The sequence below is a fragment of the Citrus clementina genome, unplaced genomic scaffold, assembly GCF_000493195.1.
Source record: "Citrus clementina cultivar Clemenules unplaced genomic scaffold, Citrus_clementina_v1.0 scaffold_5, whole genome shotgun sequence".
NCBI classification, from domain to species: Eukaryota; Viridiplantae; Streptophyta; class Magnoliopsida; order Sapindales; family Rutaceae; genus Citrus; species Citrus x clementina.
The window spans coordinates 34,777,885-34,799,577 of NW_006262201.1; the positions used below are offsets into that span (position 1 = coordinate 34,777,885).

A 21,693-nucleotide genomic window follows, 5' to 3' on the forward strand; every position below is an offset into this window, starting at 1 on the left:
TTAATTTTAATACATGGTCCAAATTAAATCATCACCATTTCAAATGAAATGTCACAATGAAATTATGTGTTTTCAAATGAAATGGCACAATGAAATTATATATCATTAAGTGAAAAGATACATCTTCTATAAGGCACAAATAAATAGATATATTTTAACAACAAAACACCATTTATTTTGAAAAATGTTCCAACATATTTCCTCATCATTGATTATACTTTTATTTTTTGTTCTAACAAAGTTCTACCCTCAAATTCTTTTTATAAAAAAATATAAATAAATGAATAAAAGTACTTGCCATACTAAGAAACAAAAATAATAGCAAAATCATTATGCTTTTCAAGTGTGACCCCTTCTAAATAATTTGTAATGACAAATTTTTTCCAACTTGTGAAACATAATAATGGTTCATTTCACATGCGCCAAAACAAAACAGACGAGATCAACGGTCTACAATAGCTCGATTAAAACTTTGCTTTCATGGCATCATCCAATAAGATACACATTTTGAACAAGATGGTTCACAAAACAGCTGATTCCGCCACTCACACAGCGGCAACAATTTTTAAACCCCAAGCTTTGAACCAATCACTTTCTAGCCCCCAAGAAGAAAAGGAAAAATGAAAAAGAAAAAATAAAAATAAAAATTTGAAAAAAAAAATGTCATGGCTGGCTCGCTCGATCGCAAACTCTCTCCATCTCGACGACGATGACGATGGAGCAGAAGAAAACGACGTCGTGCCGGACCGAAGCAACCTCGACACTTCACCCACCAATCATTATCAAATCCCCCCACCAAAGGATGATCGAACTCAATCTCCACCAGAACAGTTAGAGGAAAATGAATTCCAATCGCGTGGCGTTAAAGAAGACTTGACGGAATTCAAGCAAACCCTAACTCGCCAATTCTGGGGAGTCGCGTCGTTTCTGGCTCCACCCCCGACAACACACGATAATCAACAAGGCTCGAGCAATAATTTGGACGAATCAGGGGCGCCGGATCAGTCCGACGAAGAAGATCCGCTAGATTCGGGGATCGGAGTGTCGGAGATGTCGAGGATGGGTTCGAATTATTATCCGCTTGGATCGGAGGAAAATGAGGGAGAAAATGGGAATGGAGACTACGGAGAGGAAGAGGAAGAAGAGGAGGGATTAAGTGCGGTCGGGATCACGGACGAGGTGTTAGCTTTTGCGAGTAACATTGCGCATCATCCTGAAACATGGCTTGATTTTCCTCTAGACGAGGAAGAGGATTTGGATGGTATGGTTCTTATTGGATTATTTATGCTAGTAATATAATAGCTGAATTCAAATTGACTATAAAGTCACTTGATCACATGATCATGGAATTTTCTATTACTTGATGGTTGCTTTTGTCATATTGCAAATGCATTACCCCTTATGATTTTACTGAAGTGTTTACTTTGATATTCTGATTTCACTTTCTAAATCATCTGTGTACTGATAGTAGTAAATATTGAAACACAAGGACTTAGTGATTCTGGTTATACAAAACAATGGTCGAGTTTTAGTTTCTTGTCCCGGTCTTTTATTTATAGGTTAAGCTTTGGAGTTTTCTTTTTTTCTATTTGAGACCTCCTTCTACGTGCTGTCCAGTCCTTGAAGACTTGTGTGAGGATGTAGCGTTTGGAGAACCTGGGTATGTACAAGATCGGGTAGCTGTCTATTTAGTTGTTCTAGTTTCTCTGATCCCACTTCTCCTAGTAGGGACATTCCAAAACCGTAGCATGAACCGAAAAACAAACTCTTCCTCCTGGGAATGAGCTAGCATAGTTGGTGGTTCTGATTTATTGAATGTATTTCTTATTTTTACCCACATTGCTTCATAACTGTGCACTTTCAAGACTTTACATGGTATTTATATGCCTGCCTCTTTTTTCAGATTTTGACATGTCTGATGCTCAAAAGGAGCATGCTTTGGCTATTCAACATTTTGCTCCTAGATTAGCTGCTCTGAGAATTGAACTTTGCCCTTTTCATATGAGTGAGAATTACTTTTGGAAAATTTATTTTGTTCTGCTGCATTCCAGGCTCAACAAACTTGACGCAGACATTTTGTCTACACCCCAAGTAAGTTGAAACTTTGCAAGTATGTGTGTCTATATATATGTGTGTGTAAAGTTAAAGAGAGTCTAGCTACATCTCTTACAAATTTTGCAAACTGCTTTCATGAATTTGATTCTTGTAGGTGTTAGGCAACTAGTAATTATACAACATTCACTCCATACATTCATGTGTGCTAAAGGGATGATTGATGAGTTATTATTCTTCAACCCATTGTTTGCAGGTAATGGAAGCAAGAGCAATGTGGATGCAAGAGCTGCATAAGCAAAGAAAGCCAGAAAGTAACTGGTTTGAAAGAAGCACTTCCTACATGAACGATCATGAAAATGTATTGCAGGAAGACCTTGTTCCTACCTCATCTTGCCGTACACCTGAAATCATGTCTCCCAGGATGTATGCCGCTGAGCCAACCACTTCCACCATGACCACTGATTGTGAAACTGAGAAGCACCCAATTGAAAGCACAGAGGTTCAATTTATTGATAAGGCTGTCATTGTGGAAAAACAGGTAGTGACTGAGGATAAGAATTTATTGGTTGGCCGGTCCTCTAAAATACAAATTCCAAATTATGAAGACGACTATGATGACTGGCCGGATGAAGATTCAGATTTAGGCAGACAGAATGAAACTGCAATTTGTGTGGGGAATGAAGATGACATTTCTTTCAGTGATCTTGAGGATGATGATAGTGTGCCCATGAAACCAAAGGTTGTTTGAAAATGAAACCAAAGTCGATTGAAAATGCTATGAATTTATTAGAATGCCATGCTCATTAAGCTCCAGTGCAGCGTAAGCTTTGCTGATCGGAAAAGAAACGGATGGAGATTTGATTTGATATGAAATCGACACTAGAGATTTGCTTAAGCCGTAAGAGTCTAGGGTTTGTTGCACATTTTCGTAACCAAGTCTGTACATGATGATGATCAAGTGTTCATACAGTGATGGCGTGTTCCCTTCCCAAGATCATTGAGCTTTTATTTATTTATTAAACAAATATGTTTATGTGTCTTAATAACTAATATTCGTAGTTACTTAAAAAAAGAATTATTATTATTATTTGGAAATCAAACTCCTTATCCGCCCACTTCCACTCGTGCCCCAAACCTCTATTAATTAGACTTTGTATTACGAGATTCAATTAAATGAGTTAAACTTCAAGTTCGAAAATAATAATAATAATAATAAATAAAGAAATAAAACTTTCTTATTGTAGAATCAACCAACCAAACTTTCCCACCACTGCGCATTGAAGTCTTTAATAATCGAAATTATTTTCTGTTAAAAAAATTGAAATTGAAGCTCCTAAAGGTTGCCCATGCCATAATGAAGCATTGAGTTGAAACTATTGTTGTTTTTGTTTTGTCAAAACAAAATATTATTTTTGTTGACTCAAAATTAACACTATCTGTATCTAGCATAACGGTCAATAAGATGTTTACTTATGTATATTTGAGTAAATTTCCAATCATTATTTTTTGGTTTATATTATGGGTCGTGATGTGGAAGGTAAAATTGAGTGTCAGTAATGTCTAAATTGTGTAGAATTCATAACAAAACTCAGTTAAAAATCATGGTTATAAATAGTGTTAAAGTAATTTGGGTAGAACAAAGTCCAAATCACCAAGACAATGAAAACATGGTGCTAAACTTGAATTGCTTAAGGATGGTAATGGGTACCGTCCGCGATAGATTTGTCATTATTAAATCTAAATACGCCTAAAATCTAAATTATCAAATCCATCCGTAACCTATTGTAGGTTTTAATTTTTTAAATAAAATTCACCAATTGCAAATTTTGACAACTATCAAATCCGCAATGGTACGAGGTAGATTTTTTGTTGATTTCCACATTCAAAATCACAAATGTTTAATATGTAAATTTATAATAATTGCCTAAAATTCCACACAGCATACTCAATTCTAAATTTAACCAATGTAAATGAAAAATTAAAATCTCAATATCCATCCAACACAAATTCTCAAATTTAAGTATAAAATACACAAATCTATAAAAAAAAAAAACCACAAGTTAGTATCAAGAAATAACAATTATCATTTTATATTATCATTCAACACAAGTTCTAAGAAAAGTCTTCATTGTGTTCACCACCAATAGTACCCTTCTAACACGATTCCTACAATAATATTTTCTAAAGATTAATACTTTTTTTTTAAAATACTAATCCGAAAAACAAAATTTTAATAATGAAATAATTCATGCACTGAGTTAAAGAATGATAGTCCATATAAAATTATAATAAGTATATAATAATTCATGCATTAAGTTAATTGCAACTTGCAGACACATTTGCACTTTGCATTATTTACTTTATATATTTTTAGATTTAAATATTTTCAATTAAAATTAAATTAAAAATATATTAAAAGGCTGCGGGTTGGCGGATACACATGCTGGTATCTATCGAATATTTGGTTAATACCAAACATACTTGCAACCTAATGCGGGTTTCAATTTATAATACCAAACTTGCATGCAACCCACAAAATTACCCGCATAGGTGGATTTAGGAGGTTTGTAGATACAATTAACATCTATAGAACTACCCCCAACTAATAAATAGAAAAAAAAAATTTTACCCGAAATTTATTATTATTATTATTATTATTATTATTATTATTTGTTTTTATCCCCCCAAAAGATTTAGAAATTATATATTTGAGTTTTGCTATTTGCCCCGGGTCAAACCCCGAAAGTAATAAAGGAACAACGTCGTTTCAATCTTTTTTTTTTCCTCATTCAAGTTAAACGACGTCGTTTTGGCAAAATTGTTACAGTCCAAATTGGTTGCTCTCTGTCTTCGTCTCACAGCCCCTTTCCCCTTCATTCTTGGTTGAGGCAAAATCAATAACAGCCTCAAATTGCTTTCTCTTTCCCTTCGTCTCATAGCTTCTTTCTCCTTTTATTTCTCTATTTCGCTTCACCTTCGTTTCACAGCCACCATCACGCACCCACCACACCGACAGCCATCAGCGTGGCAGCCACCATCACGCAGGGTTCCATCACAAATACCCAGCCATCAGGGCAAAAGTGACCTTCTACCTACTAATTTGACGAAAACTAATTCAGAAAGGGCAAATATGAGACCATGGAGTGCAGATCCTAGGATATCCCAAACAAAACCCATGATTTATTATCTGTCAGTAATGTCGCCGTATCTATCAGAATCTAAATCCAGTGCAATTATAGTCATAGCAGCTGTTATTATCACGACAACATTTATCATTGCAGCATTCAGTTTATTCTTCACTAGAAAATAATCAAATAGGGTGGAAAAAACTAACGATGATGATGCCAAAAGAGTAGCAGTTGATGCCGAAAGATAGGCTTAGGCATATGCATACATGCGACTATCTGCAGCACTTAGAAAACCCAGAACAATAAAAGCTAGGGTGAGTTTTAAATCAAGAGGAGTGGGAAAGGTTTTAAATACGAAATATGCAGGCCACAAGATCAAAGCAGTCAAAGGCCACCCAGCAACTGCAACAATTTTACCAAAACGACGTCGTTTTAGAACTTGGTTAAGGAAAAAAATAGAGGGATTGAAACGACGTCGTTTATTACTTTCAGAATTTGACCCGAGATTTGACTTGCGATACCTAGCATTTTCCTATATATTTATATAAACCACGGACAACACGGGCGGCTTCAGCCCACACGTGCTTAATACTGACAGTCCTCAAGTCCTTAACGGCAGGCCGTTTCGAAGTTTAATGCACAACGCCCAATCATATTTCCGCGCGCTTCTTAAAAATAATGATAAAAAATCTGCAGCCTCGAAAGTTTCCAAGGTCTGGGCTCTTCAGCCAATCAGCATTAGTTATATGCCCATGTGGACATAAAACATAAAAAGATTCGTCAGCTCCGTTCAACTCGGCAAATTCTCTCTCCTCCTCCTCCTCCTCCTCTGCAACTGCAGCCACCAGGTTCGTCGTCTCCCTCTCATTCACTTGTTTCCTCATAATTGCATACACAATTTCACTCGCGCATCCAACTAAAAATATTGATGTAAAACCGTTATATCCGCTCATCAATTTCAACCCCACTGACACATCAATTTATTTGGAAAAAAAAAAGAAAAAAATAAACCCTAGATTTCTCGATCCTTTAAATAAAAGAAAAGCCATCTTTACCTTAATCTTCTAGCAAGTTCCATCTTTTTACATTTAGAAAACCACCCTTTGCTGCTCTAGGGGTGGTTTTTAATGGAACTTCAATTGGTGAAAAACGCGTTGAATTTCTCTCGGAGAAGAAAGAAGTGGTTGATTTTGTTAGCTCTGCTTGGGGTCTCTAGTTATGGGGCTTACAAGGTTTATAATTTACCTTCTGTGGCAAAGAAGAGGGCGAGACTAATCAATCTGTTAACAGCTTTGGGGAATGTAGTTGAACTGGTTTCTGATTCTTCGGAGATGATGAGTGTTGTCTGTAAAGATTTAAAGGATTTTTTGCAGTCTGATTCTGACCAAATTCCCAATAGTTTAAAGCAAATTTCTAAGATTGCTAGATCCGAGGAGTTCTCTCAGTCTTTGATTAGGCTTTCTGAGGCTGTCACAGTAGGGATTTTGCGTGGGTACAAGATAAACTCAATAAATGAGAATGATACGGGAATTGGTTCTGTAAGTTCGAGTTTTAGTGATAGGGTAATGGATAGGGTTTTCTCTACTGCTGGTACTGGCTTTGTTTCGGTTGTGGTAGGTAGTTTTGCCAGGAACTTGGTTTTGGGATTTTACTCAACTGGTGCTGCGGTCGGTGGATTGGGCATGAGTGATCAGGCAAATGTAGTGCGTTGTGGGGAGGGGTCATCAGATGTGCCCAAATGGGTAAATGTGGTTTGTGACGACAAGTGTAAGGAACTGATAGCTGATTGCATACAGAAGTTTGTGAGCACAGCTATTGCAGTTTATCTTGACAAAACGATGGATATCAATGTTTATGAAGAGCTTTTCACTGGTTTGACCAATCCCAAGCATCAAAACAACGTGAGGGATATTTTGGTTTCTGTCTGTAATGGTGCCATGGAAACACTTGTGAAAACTTCTCACCAGGTTTTGACTAGTTCTACATCTAATTCTACGCATCCGAGTGTTGAACATACTGATGGGGGATATGAAACTAAAGATCATTGTTTTGAGCAAGAAGAGGTTTTGAAACCATTGAATGGGGGAAGCTCATATGATGGGATCCAGAGTAGCGGATGGGTCAGGCAGGTTTCTTCTACCTTGGCTGTCCCCAGCAATAGAAAATTTGTGCTTGATGTGACTGGAAGAGTGACGTTTGAAACCATAAGATCCATTGTGGAGTTCTTGTTTTGGAAGATAGCTGATGTTCTTAAAAGAAGTTCTCATGTAGTTCGTGAGGAGGTAGTGGACAGGGGATTGGAAGTTATCAGATATGTTGGTGCAAAGTCTTCAGTTATAATTACCATATGTCTGGCTTTGTATTTACATGTCCTGAGTGGTACTAGAGTTCTCTTGCCTGCTTAATTTTCTCAAAAGAAATCTTCATCAAGCAGACATGAAGACTTAATATTGTAGCTTCATCGGGGAAAGCTTTGTATGTATATATTTTGTTGTCTCACTCAATGGAATTTTAAAACTGATGCCATCAATTTCACTTTGATGGATGATCTACCTACAGGAAATTCTTAGCTTCATTATGTTTGGAATGTCTTCGTTCTTTTATGTAGATGGGCAAACATAAAACTTTACTGGATCAATAATGTATAGTGTTTAGTTAGGTTATACTAGCTACAGGAAATGCTTAGCTTCCACATTTAATTAGTATGTGTCATTATCTTCATTATGTTTTAATTTTTTTTTGTTGATTTGTTCTTTTATATAGATGGGGAAATGTATAACTTTACTGGGATTTAATAATGTGCAGTGTTTAGAAAATCTATACTCTACTATTGTTAATGACTTCGAAAGAGAAAAAAATGTAGTAGTCTAAACTCTCTTTCAGCTCTTGATATTTATGATCCTTGTCAATTCCGTGGCCACAATTAAGACTGGATAGAAATTGTGAAGTAGAAATACATATTTGATGAAACATAAAAATTGGAACTGACTGCGGGCTATAGCCGAGGTGAGATTTTTTTTTTTTTAACCAAACCAACAAAAAAAAAAAAATGTAGTTGAGAAGTAACAAGAGCCAGTGGCCCTTGGGTTCAACAGCTCTCTCCCTTGAAAAGGCAGGAGGTCATGGGTTGGGATGAGGATGGGGTCTCTGTATTTACAATTTTAAATGCAAATATGCAATTGTTGTTGCAATACATTTGTGAATATTTCTATTTTTCTTTGTTCATTTGTAAAGTGGCAACAGACTCCTTGGACTGTGATAGGGTCATGGTTTTTCGAGTTCGAAGGCTCTGTGGGTGTGTTGTGGCTGAATATTCAGAAGTGGGACAACTGTCGCTTTAGTTCTAAATTTTCTGTTAAGGTGATTCTTCCTGTTTTGTTTCATTTGGGAGGAGGAATGTGGATTGACTGTTGCTTAAAACTATATCGTCTTGATCCAAATGCATTTGTTCAAATCTGAAATATAAACTTTCAATCAGTAAAAAATTCTAAAACACAACTGCTGATGAATTCTTGAGGATTGCAAGTGGGTGTTGATTCTGCAGAATTAGAGAGGATGGGCGGATGATTTCTGGTTTAGCATTGAGTAAACTTTCATGATCTTCGATGCGGATGGCACAATCATATCATATAAAAGTGAATATTTCTTTCAAAGGAGCTAGTAACTTAGGACTCACCTTTACTTATTAGCCAATGGATTTTATTGAAACAAACACTTGCAATTGCCTGTATAGGAATGGCTTTATGTGGTGAGGTGGTTCTTATAAGAAATGGCTTTCGGCATCTTATAGTTTTCGATCTATAGATCCTTTAAGTTTTGGTGATGGAAGAAAGGAAGCTCAAAACTGCTAAGAGTAGTTAGAATTGAAAGATGGCTTTGAATTGTGCAATCATTGTGGATTCCTGGTGGAAGAATTTTGACTGGTTTGAAGCTTTAGGGGTAATGCAATTGGTCAGTCACTGTTAGTTAGTATTACCAGTTTACCACTACCCAATTTGTTACTTTTTCTCTGTTTTTTTGGATGGCTACAATCCACAAACATATCATGGCTCTTTTTGAAATTAAAGTTCGATAAAATGTTTGCTAAATACTATTTATTGTATCTTAAAAGTTCAGTTAATTTAATTATATCATTGTATGATGAAAATTTTATTATATTTTTATTAATTATGTTAAAATTATTATTTAAATTTTATATTTACTATGTACTATTAATTTTTATTTTATAATTAAATTTTTTTTCAAAAATAATTGTAACTTACCTTAATACCAAACAGACTCGTATTTCTTTTGATGAAAGGGGGAAAGAGCAGGTTCAAACTCAATATTATTAGGACTTAGGAGCACCGACCCATTCCTGGACTACAAGTGCGAGGCCCCAAAGCACTAATACCACTACTTGAACAAGCTCCGAGAGTTTAATAATCGAATTTTATCAAGAATAAAAACATGAGGACATCCGATCAGAGGGATTGAAACTGCTGATGCTTAAAAAGATCTATTAAATGGCACCAAATCCGAACCAGCGACCACGTGATAGATCTGTACATATATTTATTATATTTATCAGTATTATCACCAACCAATCGGCACCCATCGATACCACTCAGTCAAGTAATAAATGTCATTAGTCTTCATTCATTTTATTATAAATGGATGCAGATACAGAGAGAGGAGGATCATGGGCTGTGGTCCTGAGTATAGATATAATCCACATGAGCAGCTAGAGTCCTTCTAATCAAGCATCCATCTCCATCTTTTCCCACTCCTTCACAGCTCTCTTCTACCTGAAGAATAATAAAAATAACGATATGATAATATATATATAATTATCATGGGTCTTAAATTAGATCAGGTCCACCGTGAAGCACTGATAATAACTCCACGATCATAAAGACAAATGGTAAATATATACGTATTGTTATGATTAGATGGTTGTCATTAGTGCACCACCGTAGAACTGATCCAACTTAGCCACTACCTATGGGAAGTAATCTAAAATAAAAAAAATGGACGTACCATTCCGAGTTGAGTTTTAAGAGAGTGACCAGGGACAGCCAGAGTGGTGTCCGGACGAGCGGCGGCATAGTTTATTAACATGAAGCAGCAGACGAGGGCTATGGCGATAACTAGGCTCCTAAATTTATTCATGTTGTTTTTGTTCTTCTTCTAATTAATCAAATTTCTGTGTCTTGTTCGGTTGTGTCTGTATCAACTCATTTTTATACATACAGTTTCAGTGGGAATCTACAGAGCCAACTGATTTTCATTGTTGGTTACCTTAAACAATGTGTACAAAATTTTTACCCGGTCCCAATAAATTAATTGCTCATTGGCATAATAGGAAATGGCAAACGGGCCATCGTTAATGATTCAGTCGCAGACAGCTCTCCATTTTACCAAATAGACTATATAATAACTCTTACTTTCCATATTCCCATTGTTTCCAATACGTATTATTTTGTTTCATCATCCGAATCACACAGCATATGCCACGTAATTCAATTTCAACCATGTTATTAATAATCCCTGGAATTAACGTTACATGTAGTTGTTGGATATTTGTAGCACGTTATTTATTATTTGAATGTGGACGTTTTCCCCGGGAGATGACCCGCCTTTGTAAAGAGAATACAGCAAAATCAGATCTTTCTCAGAAGTTCATAGAAATTTTGTCCACACGGTAAAAGGGTTATCAACGATCTAATCGGCCTGGGTTTGATGCACAGAAGCCCAAGCGGGGAAAGCGATCCAAAAGAACTTGTTTCTGTGCAAGCAGCTCTAAAAGTTCTTACATGGATTGGCCAATCAAAGAAATTACATAACTTTAATCTCCCTGTTACTAATATAAGAAAAATTTAATCAAGTATGTCTAGCATGCTCTAGATTTATAGGTACTATGTATATAATTTATATAAAAATTAATCATGAGATCACCCAAGTGGGTAAACTTATGATGACAAGCACTTTCATCTTGGGTCTCATCATTCTCTTCAATTTCTTATTAGTCTTTAATTATATATATATATATATATATATATACATACACTTTCGTCTCCATTATCCTTAATCCTTATTGCCTATCATATTTCATATATGATTAATTTTCTCGTGTATCTATAAAGCAAGCCACGCGCGGACCATATTATCATTTCACCATATTTTCTGAGGGATACATAAAGGCCATATGCGCGATTAATTATTGACGCCTCTATAATTTGATATATTTGTCCTTTACCATATTCTTTATTTGCATGAGGGTTTCGCCCAATAATATTTTAATTGATATGAATCTTAGTTTATAATATGACTTTTTGCTAAGAAATTAACTATTTAATTTTGTGAAATGGAGGATGTTTCCCAAATAATTAATTATTATATAGTAGTATTACACTTACCAAATAAAGAACCAAATTTTATTTTACTGCTATTCAGTATTACGTAATATAATATAAATTAGGAATGTTATCATATGTCATTTCACTATCAAAGTTTTCTAGACAATTAGTTTTACCCACTTATTATTTTAGTTTTTATCATTTTACCATTAAATCATTAAAGTCAACAGAATTTTTAACAAAAATTATATTAAAAGTCTATTACACTCTTAAACTATACAAGTGTAATCTAACCCTCTAAATTATAAAAATATAAAATTACTTATAACAAATAAATAATACTTTTATCAATTGATTATTTTATACATCTAAAATAATTAATGGATAAAATTGTAAATATTATACCCTGTGAAATTCGTAAAATACTTAATATACTTTTTAAAAAAATATCCTTACGACATAAGCTAATTTATTAATGGAGTTAATGATTTGGTGGTAAGATAATAGAGATTAAAACATTAAGTGAGAAAACGTAATTGCCAAAAAATTTTAAAAATAAATTGATATGTCTAAAAATATTAAGTTATAAAATGATAATATTCTTATAAATTACAAATATTTATTCGCTATTAAATAGATCTATCATTTACTTTTATAGCAAGTTAGCAATCAATGATCGATTTTGACAATGGGACGGTGTGATGGCGATGCATCATTTGCCCTGTGTATCCCTCACGTTTTCCGTTGTTGTTGGTAACAATTTTTACATTACATAATTAATTTATATATGGGTTCCTCTATGATGCTGTAAATATTTTTACAGCATCAATAATGTATTAATTCTGAACCATTAGATCTAATTAATGGTATACAATATTTGTACTAAAAAAATAATTTAAAAATAATGGTAACCGTTCAAGTGGATATATAATTTTTGTAAAATAATTGTGACCACCCTTCGAATTTGAAACAATTTCACTTAAATAGTATATTTTATTTAAAATTACTTTTCAGCCCTCCTTTAAATTTGTAATATGATAATTTTTTTTAAATAAATCTTCCAAAATCAGTTACCATTAAGTATAAAATATAATATCAAGTATGTTATTTAACACAAAGTCTTGCAATAATTTGTATTGTATGAATTTAATTACAAACCACTAATACCTAAACAATAATGATAATAGAAAGCATTGCAATAAACGATTTTATATGTGTTTTATTAATAATACTATATGAGTCACAACAAATGAGAAATATTTTATTCACCAATTATTATTGAAAAATATATATGTCTATATAACTATAGAGTGAGAAATATTTTGATTTAAATTTTTATCAAAAATTAAACTATTTATTTCATGCAATTTAATGGTGGAGGATATAATATTATGAAATGGTGCTTTGACTTTCAATATCAACCATTAGACTATGAGATATTAGTGGCTCAAATATTGTACCAAAATTTTAAGTTAAAGTATCACAAACCATATCTTTATAATGGAAATATAAAAACATACAATGATTTTTTTCCTCATTTTGTCCATTAAATATTATTTGATGTAATATTTATTTATTGTCACTATTAATTATCATAATAAAAGTAATGACTCTTCGTAGCATATAAATTTTATAATTACTATCAAATAATAACAATAAAATAATCTTTCATGATTCATAAACTAAAGTTAATTAGGAATATGTGTTAGATTTAACTTTTATGAAATTAACAAAGTGAAATTTGAAAATAAAATGAAAACAAGCTTGTGAAAGTTAAATTTTATAAGGCTGAGATAATTTCCTACTATGTCAATAAAAATCTAAAAATATAAATGATTTTCTTTCACTTTTGTTCCCATGTAAATATTATTGAAGGCAATATTTTATTTATTGTCACTATTAACTATCATAACGTTGAGAAAATATGTTACGTGCAACGAAAACATTGCTAACATTAACACAAAACTTGTTACAAGCAACGCAAAATTAGTGCCCTTCAACAACATACCGTATGAATCACAAACTTAACAAATAACAAAATACGTAGTAGAAGTGACGACGCGAAAGAAAGAACTTGATTGCACGGGTCCCAGAACACACAGCCATCCCATGCACGATCATGATCAATGGCTGTCTTGTGGGGTAGCTGATAATAATTACGACGTGCATATGTTACTTAATATGTCCTCGACATTAACTTTATTTTGTATATATATATATATATATATATATATATATATAAGACGATATTAATTATATCTATGCGGAAAAGCTAATCAATAATATACATGTCATACTCAATAAGATGATAGCAATAGCGCAGCTCCGTTGAGTCCAGCCTCAGGGGCAGGCACTTAATAATTTGTTCAAAATAAACTTCTTTAAGTCCCATAAGAACGAACGTATTTACTAAGAGCAGCAGCAGCAGCAGCCAGCAGGAGGTGCTTTGATTGATTTCTGGTCCGTCCTCTCTCGATGGCAGCGGCTACCTCCTCCAGTGGCACTTGTGGGGGCTTATTCAGCTATAGGTCAAGTTCGGAGGACCCCAAAATTCGAGGCTCGTCGGGCCACGGCCACGGCGGCTCGCCCGGGGCCGGTTGCGTGGCCATGTGGTTCGTCAACGGTGTGGCGTCGGCTTTCTTTGCTTCTTTAGAGCGCTGTTCTTGCATCCGCATAGCCACCGCCGAAGACGACGTGGATCAGGAAAACGACGTGCCGTTGATTCACAACGATGGGAATGTAATCGTGAGGCCGCATGATATTGATGGCGGCACCCGCAGGAGAAGGGCGACTGCAAAAGGAAAAGGCAAGAACAAGGGATAAAGCTCAATTAATATTATACTGTTATTTATTAGGTACGTGAAAATTTTATATATGGGTAATGGGTTCTCTCTCTCTTTTTTTTTTTTTCCTTTTTTTCAAAATTAATATGTCATTATTGTCATGTTCATGTGGTTCCTCTGGCCTTGTGGGATAATTTAAATACGTGTTAATTGAATATGATCAAAGTGAATGAAATAAACAATTATTTTCATCATCTATTTAACATATATGAGTGTGAGTGTGAGTGTGTGTTTTCATTTATAAAAGTTATATTCCATAATTACGTAGTGCTATATATACGTGTCATTTCTGGGGATCGATTTTTAACTTGCTTATCATTTTATTAACTAATTAATTTTGTGGATTAATTAGGTGATTATTTTGGGATTGAATATTACAGTTTAATCACAGAGATGAGATCCTTCTGTCAATCAAAGTCTACTATACAAAAAAATCTAATTAAGAAGAAACATACGGTATAGATATACATTTTTTTTTTTTTTTTGCAGAATCTCTTTGTCCCTGGGGGTCAGTCTGAAGGATGAAAATGCAATCCACCATGCATTGATTTATCGTTTCCTGGATTCGAAAGATTCAAACGTTTTCTTTCTTATTACATATTCGAAATTAAAGAGGAAGGTGCGGATTTGACTGCCATTATATTAAATTTAAAAAATAAAAAAAAAATAATTTTTCTATAATCCCACCACTAGTGAGAGTTTATTAGTGTTGGTTATCAAGTTGCTATTATTGGTTCAAGCTAGTTTCATTTTTTCACCTTGTTATCATAATAGGGTTGGTGGGAAAGCAACTGAAAATGAAATCTCCCTCGACAATTATTAACCATCAACAAAAATTAGTGTTAATTATAAAGTTCATTAATTGTTTTTAACTCTAAATTTTAGCTATTAAGAAAAAAATATATTGGGCTTCTTTTTTTTTTTTTAATGTTTTGTGCTGTTATTGTGTTTAACATTGAAGCGTTGGGAGAATTCTAGCGAATATTTTTGGTGCGTAGTCTCTTTTGGTTTCAGACAGCTGGTAGTCTAAGCCTATACCGTCACAATGCATGCACATGTCCCCTTTAAGTTTTAATTTAACGTTACCAATACTGAGGGTAAATTAAAGAATTATAAAAAATAAAAAAAAGAAAAGAAAAGGCAAAGCATGAACACGAAAGTCTAAAAGCTGATTTAAAAGTAAATTCAAAACTGCTTTTGGGCTTTTGGCTACGATGTTGAATGATGTCGCCACACTCAATTGTCATACACATCAGTTACCTTCACGATCATATCGATCGTTTGTTGGCCAAAGTCTCCTTTTACTTTTGTTTTTATCTTTTCTCCTTTATAGACATCAAGATCAAGGCTGAGGGAATCCAAAGATAAGTTGTCGTCCTTAAGACGAACTGAGTATTTGCTGTTTTTTTTTTTTTTTATTTATTTTTAACTATAGTAGATTTCACCAACTCAATTAAATGACACCCACAAAAGTTAATATGAATAACTTTCCTAATTAAATATTCAAAGAGATTGATCTCGCGCAAACTCTTCATTTCACCTAGAAGATCACTTCGCGAAAGTACTCAAATCTACTTTTTTTAAAGTTTTTTTATTTCTCAGTGATGTTGAATGTTTGAGTGAACTCAACTAAGGTTTAATTGTTTAGTTAGTGAAAACAAAGCCCAAAATCTAGCTTACCATGGCATCATGTGATAGTGTTATTCTCTTAAAACAAATTTTTACTTTTACTTATAAAAAAAAAAGGGAAAAAAAAAGTGCCAAAATGTAATTGGATCTAAAGTCATCGAATCCGAACGCCTTTGAAAGAACATGTTTTAATATACATTCAGTTGAAATTTCCTCATCAATACAAATTTGAACTACTACAACAAATACAATTCAAAGTTGATTATATATTTTGTAACCTCACAAATAAATTACACTAGTAAATAATATAAAATTGATTTAATTGCAAATGCAATTCATAGGATACATATTAAACTTTACAAAAGATTTTAGTTCTCTCTTTCTTATTTTTATTATATGTTCAAATGTTTAAGTCCTCTAACTAAGTAATTTTCAAATATTTTTATTTGATTAATCACCCAAATTTAAATCTTAAGAACGTTAAGAGATAAAATTAATCACACAACTGTTTTAAACTTCATCATAACTAACCGGTAGAAAATAAAAAAATACATAAAAATAAAACAGACATCACAGGCGGGCCAACGCGACAGGCCGGGCGGCCCGGTTATAGCTAATGATTGTTCTAAACGCTAATCACTGCCATTAGATAAGGCCCACAAATCCAGCTGGCTAATGATTGTTCTAGACGCTAAGCAAATTAGAGAGCATAGAAGATTCCAGATCAGTAGAGGTTTTAGAAGGAAGATTAAATTGGCAAAACCAACTGTGTATCTATCATTGCGGATTTCATTTTAAATTGAATAAAATAGACCGACCATAAATTTCCAACCGTCAAATTAAAAAATTATATATCAAAATTGAAAATTTAAAGAAACTTGAAAAAGGAAAAAATAAATAAAATTACTATGGGACCCGCAGACCACTGCCTTCGCAAATTTGGTTTCTTTCAACAGCCATGGGAAGCAACTGATTGGAGATCCTCTTATCAGCATGCCTTTTTTATTCCAATCACAGTAATGGCCTTTCCCTTGTGTTACATACGTGTCGTGTTTTCATATAATTAAGGAAAACAACGTAAAATTTTTTAGATCCACACAAATATAGTTGGAGATTGTTGGGGGCCCTTATCAATCCCCTCGAACGAAACTACTGTCAGACTCTGATCCTTTCGTCCTAAATATCTAAATTATTTCATTATCACATTTTATCTATTAGGGTCTAGTTTTAATACCACTTGTTGGGAGACTTAGGATAAAATTTATAAGTATCTAACACAAAAGATTAGTCTTTTAGATGGAATAACCGATCTCCTTATGAACCCAAGTATCTTCCATTTATTAGTCAATGTAGGACACAACTCAACAGAGATACAGACGTGAAAGAATTGAGTTACTTGCGTGCTAGTACCATAAACGAAAAAGAAGATAACGGAACATTAATGTTAAGTCATTTATTTAGCAATTTGCTTAAGCAAAACTGATCATTAAATTAAATTGATTAATTTTATGATTAACTGTGGGTGAACCGGCGGTATTGTTTTCACAATGGAATAACAAAACGAAGCCAAACAAAAACAACAGAAAAAAGATTAAGGTGGTGGTCGATGACATTCTCAGAAAAAGGCAGCAGGAATCTTAATTGAATTGTTTTTACATGAGCGGCCGCATGCACATGCACATTAAGCCAACTTCACTTCGTGAGTAAAACAGGGTGAGATTTAATTAATTAGATGTCAATTAATGTCTAACTATATATATATATAACTGTAGAACGTGAGCATGCTGCATGCATGCATGTTAGCCTCCACTATACGAACCTTTTAGCCAAAAACCTAACATGCCCCATCCAAACTAACTGCACGCCCACATTAAGAATTAAAACTCCTATACATCCCGTTACCCCTTTTTTATAGCGACCTCGTATCGAAAACATTATTTTATTTTTACGGACGAGAAAATTTATCCATTAAATATCAACCTTTTTGATATTCGGATGGCTGCAAATATAAAAACATAAATGCACATTCAAACTCAACTTAAATACGAAAGCTTGGTGTATGGAATCTTAATCTTATACTATTCTAACATATTCGTGCATGGAGTATATATGATCGATCATGCATGCTTAGGCCATCAAATAAAACAATAACACAGCCCTTTTTTTTTTATTTTTTATTTTATATAGCATTTCTGACCTCACTCGCGTATCCCATACGACATTGTGGCTACCTGTCCGATAAACATAGCAGTCATCCCTAGTCTTTATTTTATTTTTAAGTATATTGTTTTGTTTGATTCTTCGTGATTAAGCTAGCCCTAGCTAGCTTAACTCTTCTACTGATGGCCCCCCACCTGACGATAAAGCAAATTAACAATAGCACCCCCACCACCTCACAACTTACATGTTATGGGTTTTACTTTTTAATGCTCTTTTACAAAAGTGCCCCCACTCTCCAAAGTCTTTGCTTAATTGGACCCACATCCACCTTTTCTACCTCTATAAATACTCATCTCTTACATTTGCTTCTTCCCTTTTCCCCTCCTTTCCTTTCATCTCCCTCCTGTTCATTAATTCATTCTTGATTAATTAGTTCCTGTCTCGCTATATCAATAATGTTCTTAGGTGAAGAAGCAGCGGCTCAGTTCCAGTTACCGGTTCTTGAAACCAGGTTCACCGCCGATGATATCCAAGAATGGTTATCTGATCTCTTCCAGTCAAACTCCGGTTCTTCGGAGGGGTCAACTCGGGCGGTTTACTCCGATGATGAGAGGAAGAAGAGGCGCATGATATCGAACCGGGAGTCAGCCCGGCGGTCCCGCTGGCGAAAGAAGAAGCAATTAGAAGATCTCACCGAGGAACTGAACCGGTCGGCAGTAGAGAACCAGGTGCTGAAGAACGAGTTGAACATTGTATTAAACCAGTGTTACCTACTATGGAGAGAGAACGAGCAGTTAACATCTGAGTACGTTGCTTTGCGGACAAGACTCTCCAATCTTTATCGGATCTTAGGCTCCATGCAGACGCCGTCACAATAGTTATCCAACGTTCAACATAATTTGACCAACTCACTATTTATATAAGCTCATAAAAAAATAAAGCTCAAATATTATAATATGACGCTAAAATATATATATATATATTATTAGAGCTCTCGCCTCTGTGCACGCATGCATGTTGGATTTAAAATTGGCTTTTTTGACTGAAACCCCCACGTGTTTTACCGTGTAAAGAATCTGTGGTCTGCCTTTTTTGGTTGTCTTTTTTTTAAAGCAGCTATGTTCATTTTTACGTGTCTTGTTGTTAGTGGCAGCGAGGCAATCAGTGCATGTGCGGGAATTTAATTAATTTTGTAGTTTCGGCAGCTGCTGATGATCAAGTTTGGTCCATCGATGTAAATAATCCTTTTTGCGTTCCAATTATTGAATGCGATGTTTTGTTGCGTTTGTTTTGTCTTTGTACAAATTGCTTTCTCGCTTGGGCGATCATTCATATAATGATGCTAAAAAATTATCTACTTTTACCCGTCCAAACAGAGATCAACAGACGGAATTGGAAACACGAATACTTTGAGAGAGCGTGGGGTCTACCTTTTTATGCCCTGGCCTACAAAATCATTCTAAGATCCATGTGATAAAAAGTTGATGGGACTGGAATTCCTTGAGGTTAAAAGTGAATTAAACGATAACCGAATTTTGCCGAATATGTATATTATTCATCCAACGGTGCAGAAACAATGTGTTCGCGGTGAGCCATGCATTACATTCAACACGTTGCACTCCCAATAAATTGTACCTTTAAGAAAAATAGAAATTAAACCAACGACAGCCAAGACACGTGTTTACATCAAAACCCTATTAAAGGCCTATCATTTGGGCAGACTTACCATTATGAGGTGGAATTCATAATTTTTTATTTATTTTAAATAATATGAATTCTATATATAATTTAATTAGTGATCCTATTGATATTCCTATTGATATACCCCCCATGGTTAACAGCGAAAGTTTTAGTTCGACATGGTAAGGTGGTGTGTTCTTTAAAAAAAAAGAAAAAAAAAAAGCCATCACAAGCGTAGGGCCTGTCTTCTTATCTTAAGTTACGTGGGTATTGTTTTCTTTCTATTTTTAATACACAAAGGAATGGCAATCTAATGCACCACGGCATCAGTTTGTGAACCAAAAAAACAAAGAACGTATGAGTAGGCAATCGAATGACAGGTCATCAGTTTGTGAGTCACTGGGCTTTTCTTAAAGCACGTGATCTTGGACTGAACTAATCAGGTCGTGGCAGGCTGACTAAGCTTTCCGCTTCGTCAACAACGCCGTGAAAAACTGAAAATCCTCTTGGATCTTTTTTTTTTTTTCTTTTTTCTTCTTCTTCTTCTTCTTCTTCTTCTTCTTTTATAAAGTAATACAATCAAAACGTTTACTAATATTAATTAATAAAAAAATTTATTAAGACTATTTTATCAAATCTATTATGATACAGTTTAAAATTCTACATTTATTATTATTGAAAAACATTTATTTCACTCACGTTAACGGGACCAAGTATCAAACTCTACCAAATTATATAATTAGAAAAACAATAATGAGTTTCTAATAAAGGTTTTGAATCGTAGCCCTCACACTATATTCTCTCATTTATATTTAACAATATGTTCCATCTGGAAATATTACCAAATGCATAATAATTGGCCTCATAAACTAATTGATTCTTGTTGTTGGTTTGATTGGTACACTCGAAGCCAATTAGTGAGTGTAATGTTTTATTAGCACTTGAAAAAGTTGCGTCGGCCTTGGACTGTGTCCAATATTGGTAGTGTGGAATCTTCCAGCCATTGCTTGAAGCGTAGAGACTTGGTTCCTGAACCATCTAGAGTTCGCTTTATGGTTTATTCTTGCATAATCTTGTATTTGCTTTCTCTAATATGATTTTATGGTTTATATTGGTTATTGGCGACTATTCATTTTATTTATTGCACTGAATTGTAAATAATAAGAAAGCAACTCGGTGGTTTTAGGGACAAGTTGGTAATATTGTAGTTTCTAAAATAATTACTGCTAACTATATTATAGAAATAATAAGTTGTGAAAATAATCATAAATGTTTGGTTAATTTATTTTTAATCGTGTTATGAGCTTAAAAACAATTGTATATATTTGGTAACTTTCACTTATAAAATACTGTAAGAAGGTCTTAGTCTTACTTAGGATCGTGGCATTCGTTATTTGATTGCAAATGTGGATAGTCAATGTGTCTTCCAACTTATTTCCTCCACTAGTATGATGCCTAATGGACACTTTTCTCTCATAATTGCCATCAAGGGACTGATGAACAAACAATGGCTCATTACCATAAAATATATATATCGTGAAGCCAATTTTGCTGCAAATTCCATGGCAAAACATCCTTACCTTGGTCTTCATGTCTTTGAAACTTCCCATGAGGGGTTTGGTTATTAGTTATGTAATGATATGTATGGGACCTCTGCTTCTCATTCTATTTTGGCTTAGTTTTTCCTAGGCTCCAATGTATTAAAAAAAATACTATAAGAATTTAAATGACTTAAATAGACATAATATTCAATAAAATTTATTTACTCATGCATTTATAAATATGTGTATATAATAATATTTTATTTGTATGTATAATAATTGATAACTAAAATAAATATTTTTATTTTATTATTTTTTT

General features: G+C 33.9%; 3 protein-coding genes and 1 pseudogene across 3 annotated transcripts; 3 read left to right on the forward strand and 1 right to left on the reverse strand.

Annotated features, from left to right (window-relative positions):
* The first annotated feature begins 603 nt into the window (after positions 1-603).
* Positions 604-3,176, forward strand: LOC18040815. The gene is made up of 3 exons (XM_006433596.2): positions 604-1,261; positions 1,904-2,091; positions 2,309-3,176. Exons 1-3 carry the CDS (start codon positions 661-663, stop codon positions 2,801-2,803), a joined length of 1,284 nt encoding a protein of 427 aa, XP_006433659.1. The 5' UTR covers positions 604-660; the 3' UTR covers positions 2,804-3,176.
* A 1,948-nt stretch (positions 3,177-5,124) lies between these two features.
* Positions 5,125-14,278, reverse strand: LOC112098194 (annotated as a pseudogene).
* On the forward strand, positions 5,791-7,758 carry LOC18040816 (protein PHLOEM PROTEIN 2-LIKE A10). Its single transcript, XM_006433597.2, has one exon. It carries the CDS (start codon positions 6,311-6,313, stop codon positions 7,586-7,588), a length of 1,278 nt encoding a protein of 425 aa, XP_006433660.1. The 5' UTR covers positions 5,791-6,310; the 3' UTR covers positions 7,589-7,758.
* A 4,211-nt stretch (positions 14,279-18,489) lies between the features above and the next one.
* Positions 18,490-19,526, forward strand: LOC18042171 (basic leucine zipper 4). Its single transcript, XM_006433600.2, has one exon. The coding sequence runs from the start codon at positions 18,609-18,611 to the stop codon at positions 19,029-19,031; it is 423 nt and encodes a 140-aa protein (XP_006433663.1). The 5' UTR covers positions 18,490-18,608; the 3' UTR covers positions 19,032-19,526.
* The last annotated feature ends 2,167 nt before the right edge of the window (positions 19,527-21,693 follow it).

What these genes read in the sequence shown, in the direction of transcription:
- LOC18042171 (XM_006433600.2), top strand. Translation starts at nt 18,609, where the DNA reads ATGTTCTTAGGTGAAGAAGCAGCGGCTCAGTTCCAGTTACCGGTTCTT.
- LOC18040815 (XM_006433596.2), top strand. Translation starts at nt 661, where the DNA reads ATGTCATGGCTGGCTCGCTCGATCGCAAACTCTCTCCATCTCGACGAC. An exon ending in CGAGGAAGAGGATTTGGATG is followed by an intron (nt 1,262 to 1,903) that starts GTATGGTTCTTA and finishes CTCTTTTTTCAG; the next exon opens with ATTTTGACATGTCTGATGCT. An exon ending in ACATTTTGTCTACACCCCAA is followed by an intron (nt 2,092 to 2,308) that starts GTAAGTTGAAAC and finishes CATTGTTTGCAG; the next exon opens with GTAATGGAAGCAAGAGCAAT.
- LOC18040816 (XM_006433597.2), top strand. Translation starts at nt 6,311, where the DNA reads ATGGAACTTCAATTGGTGAAAAACGCGTTGAATTTCTCTCGGAGAAGA.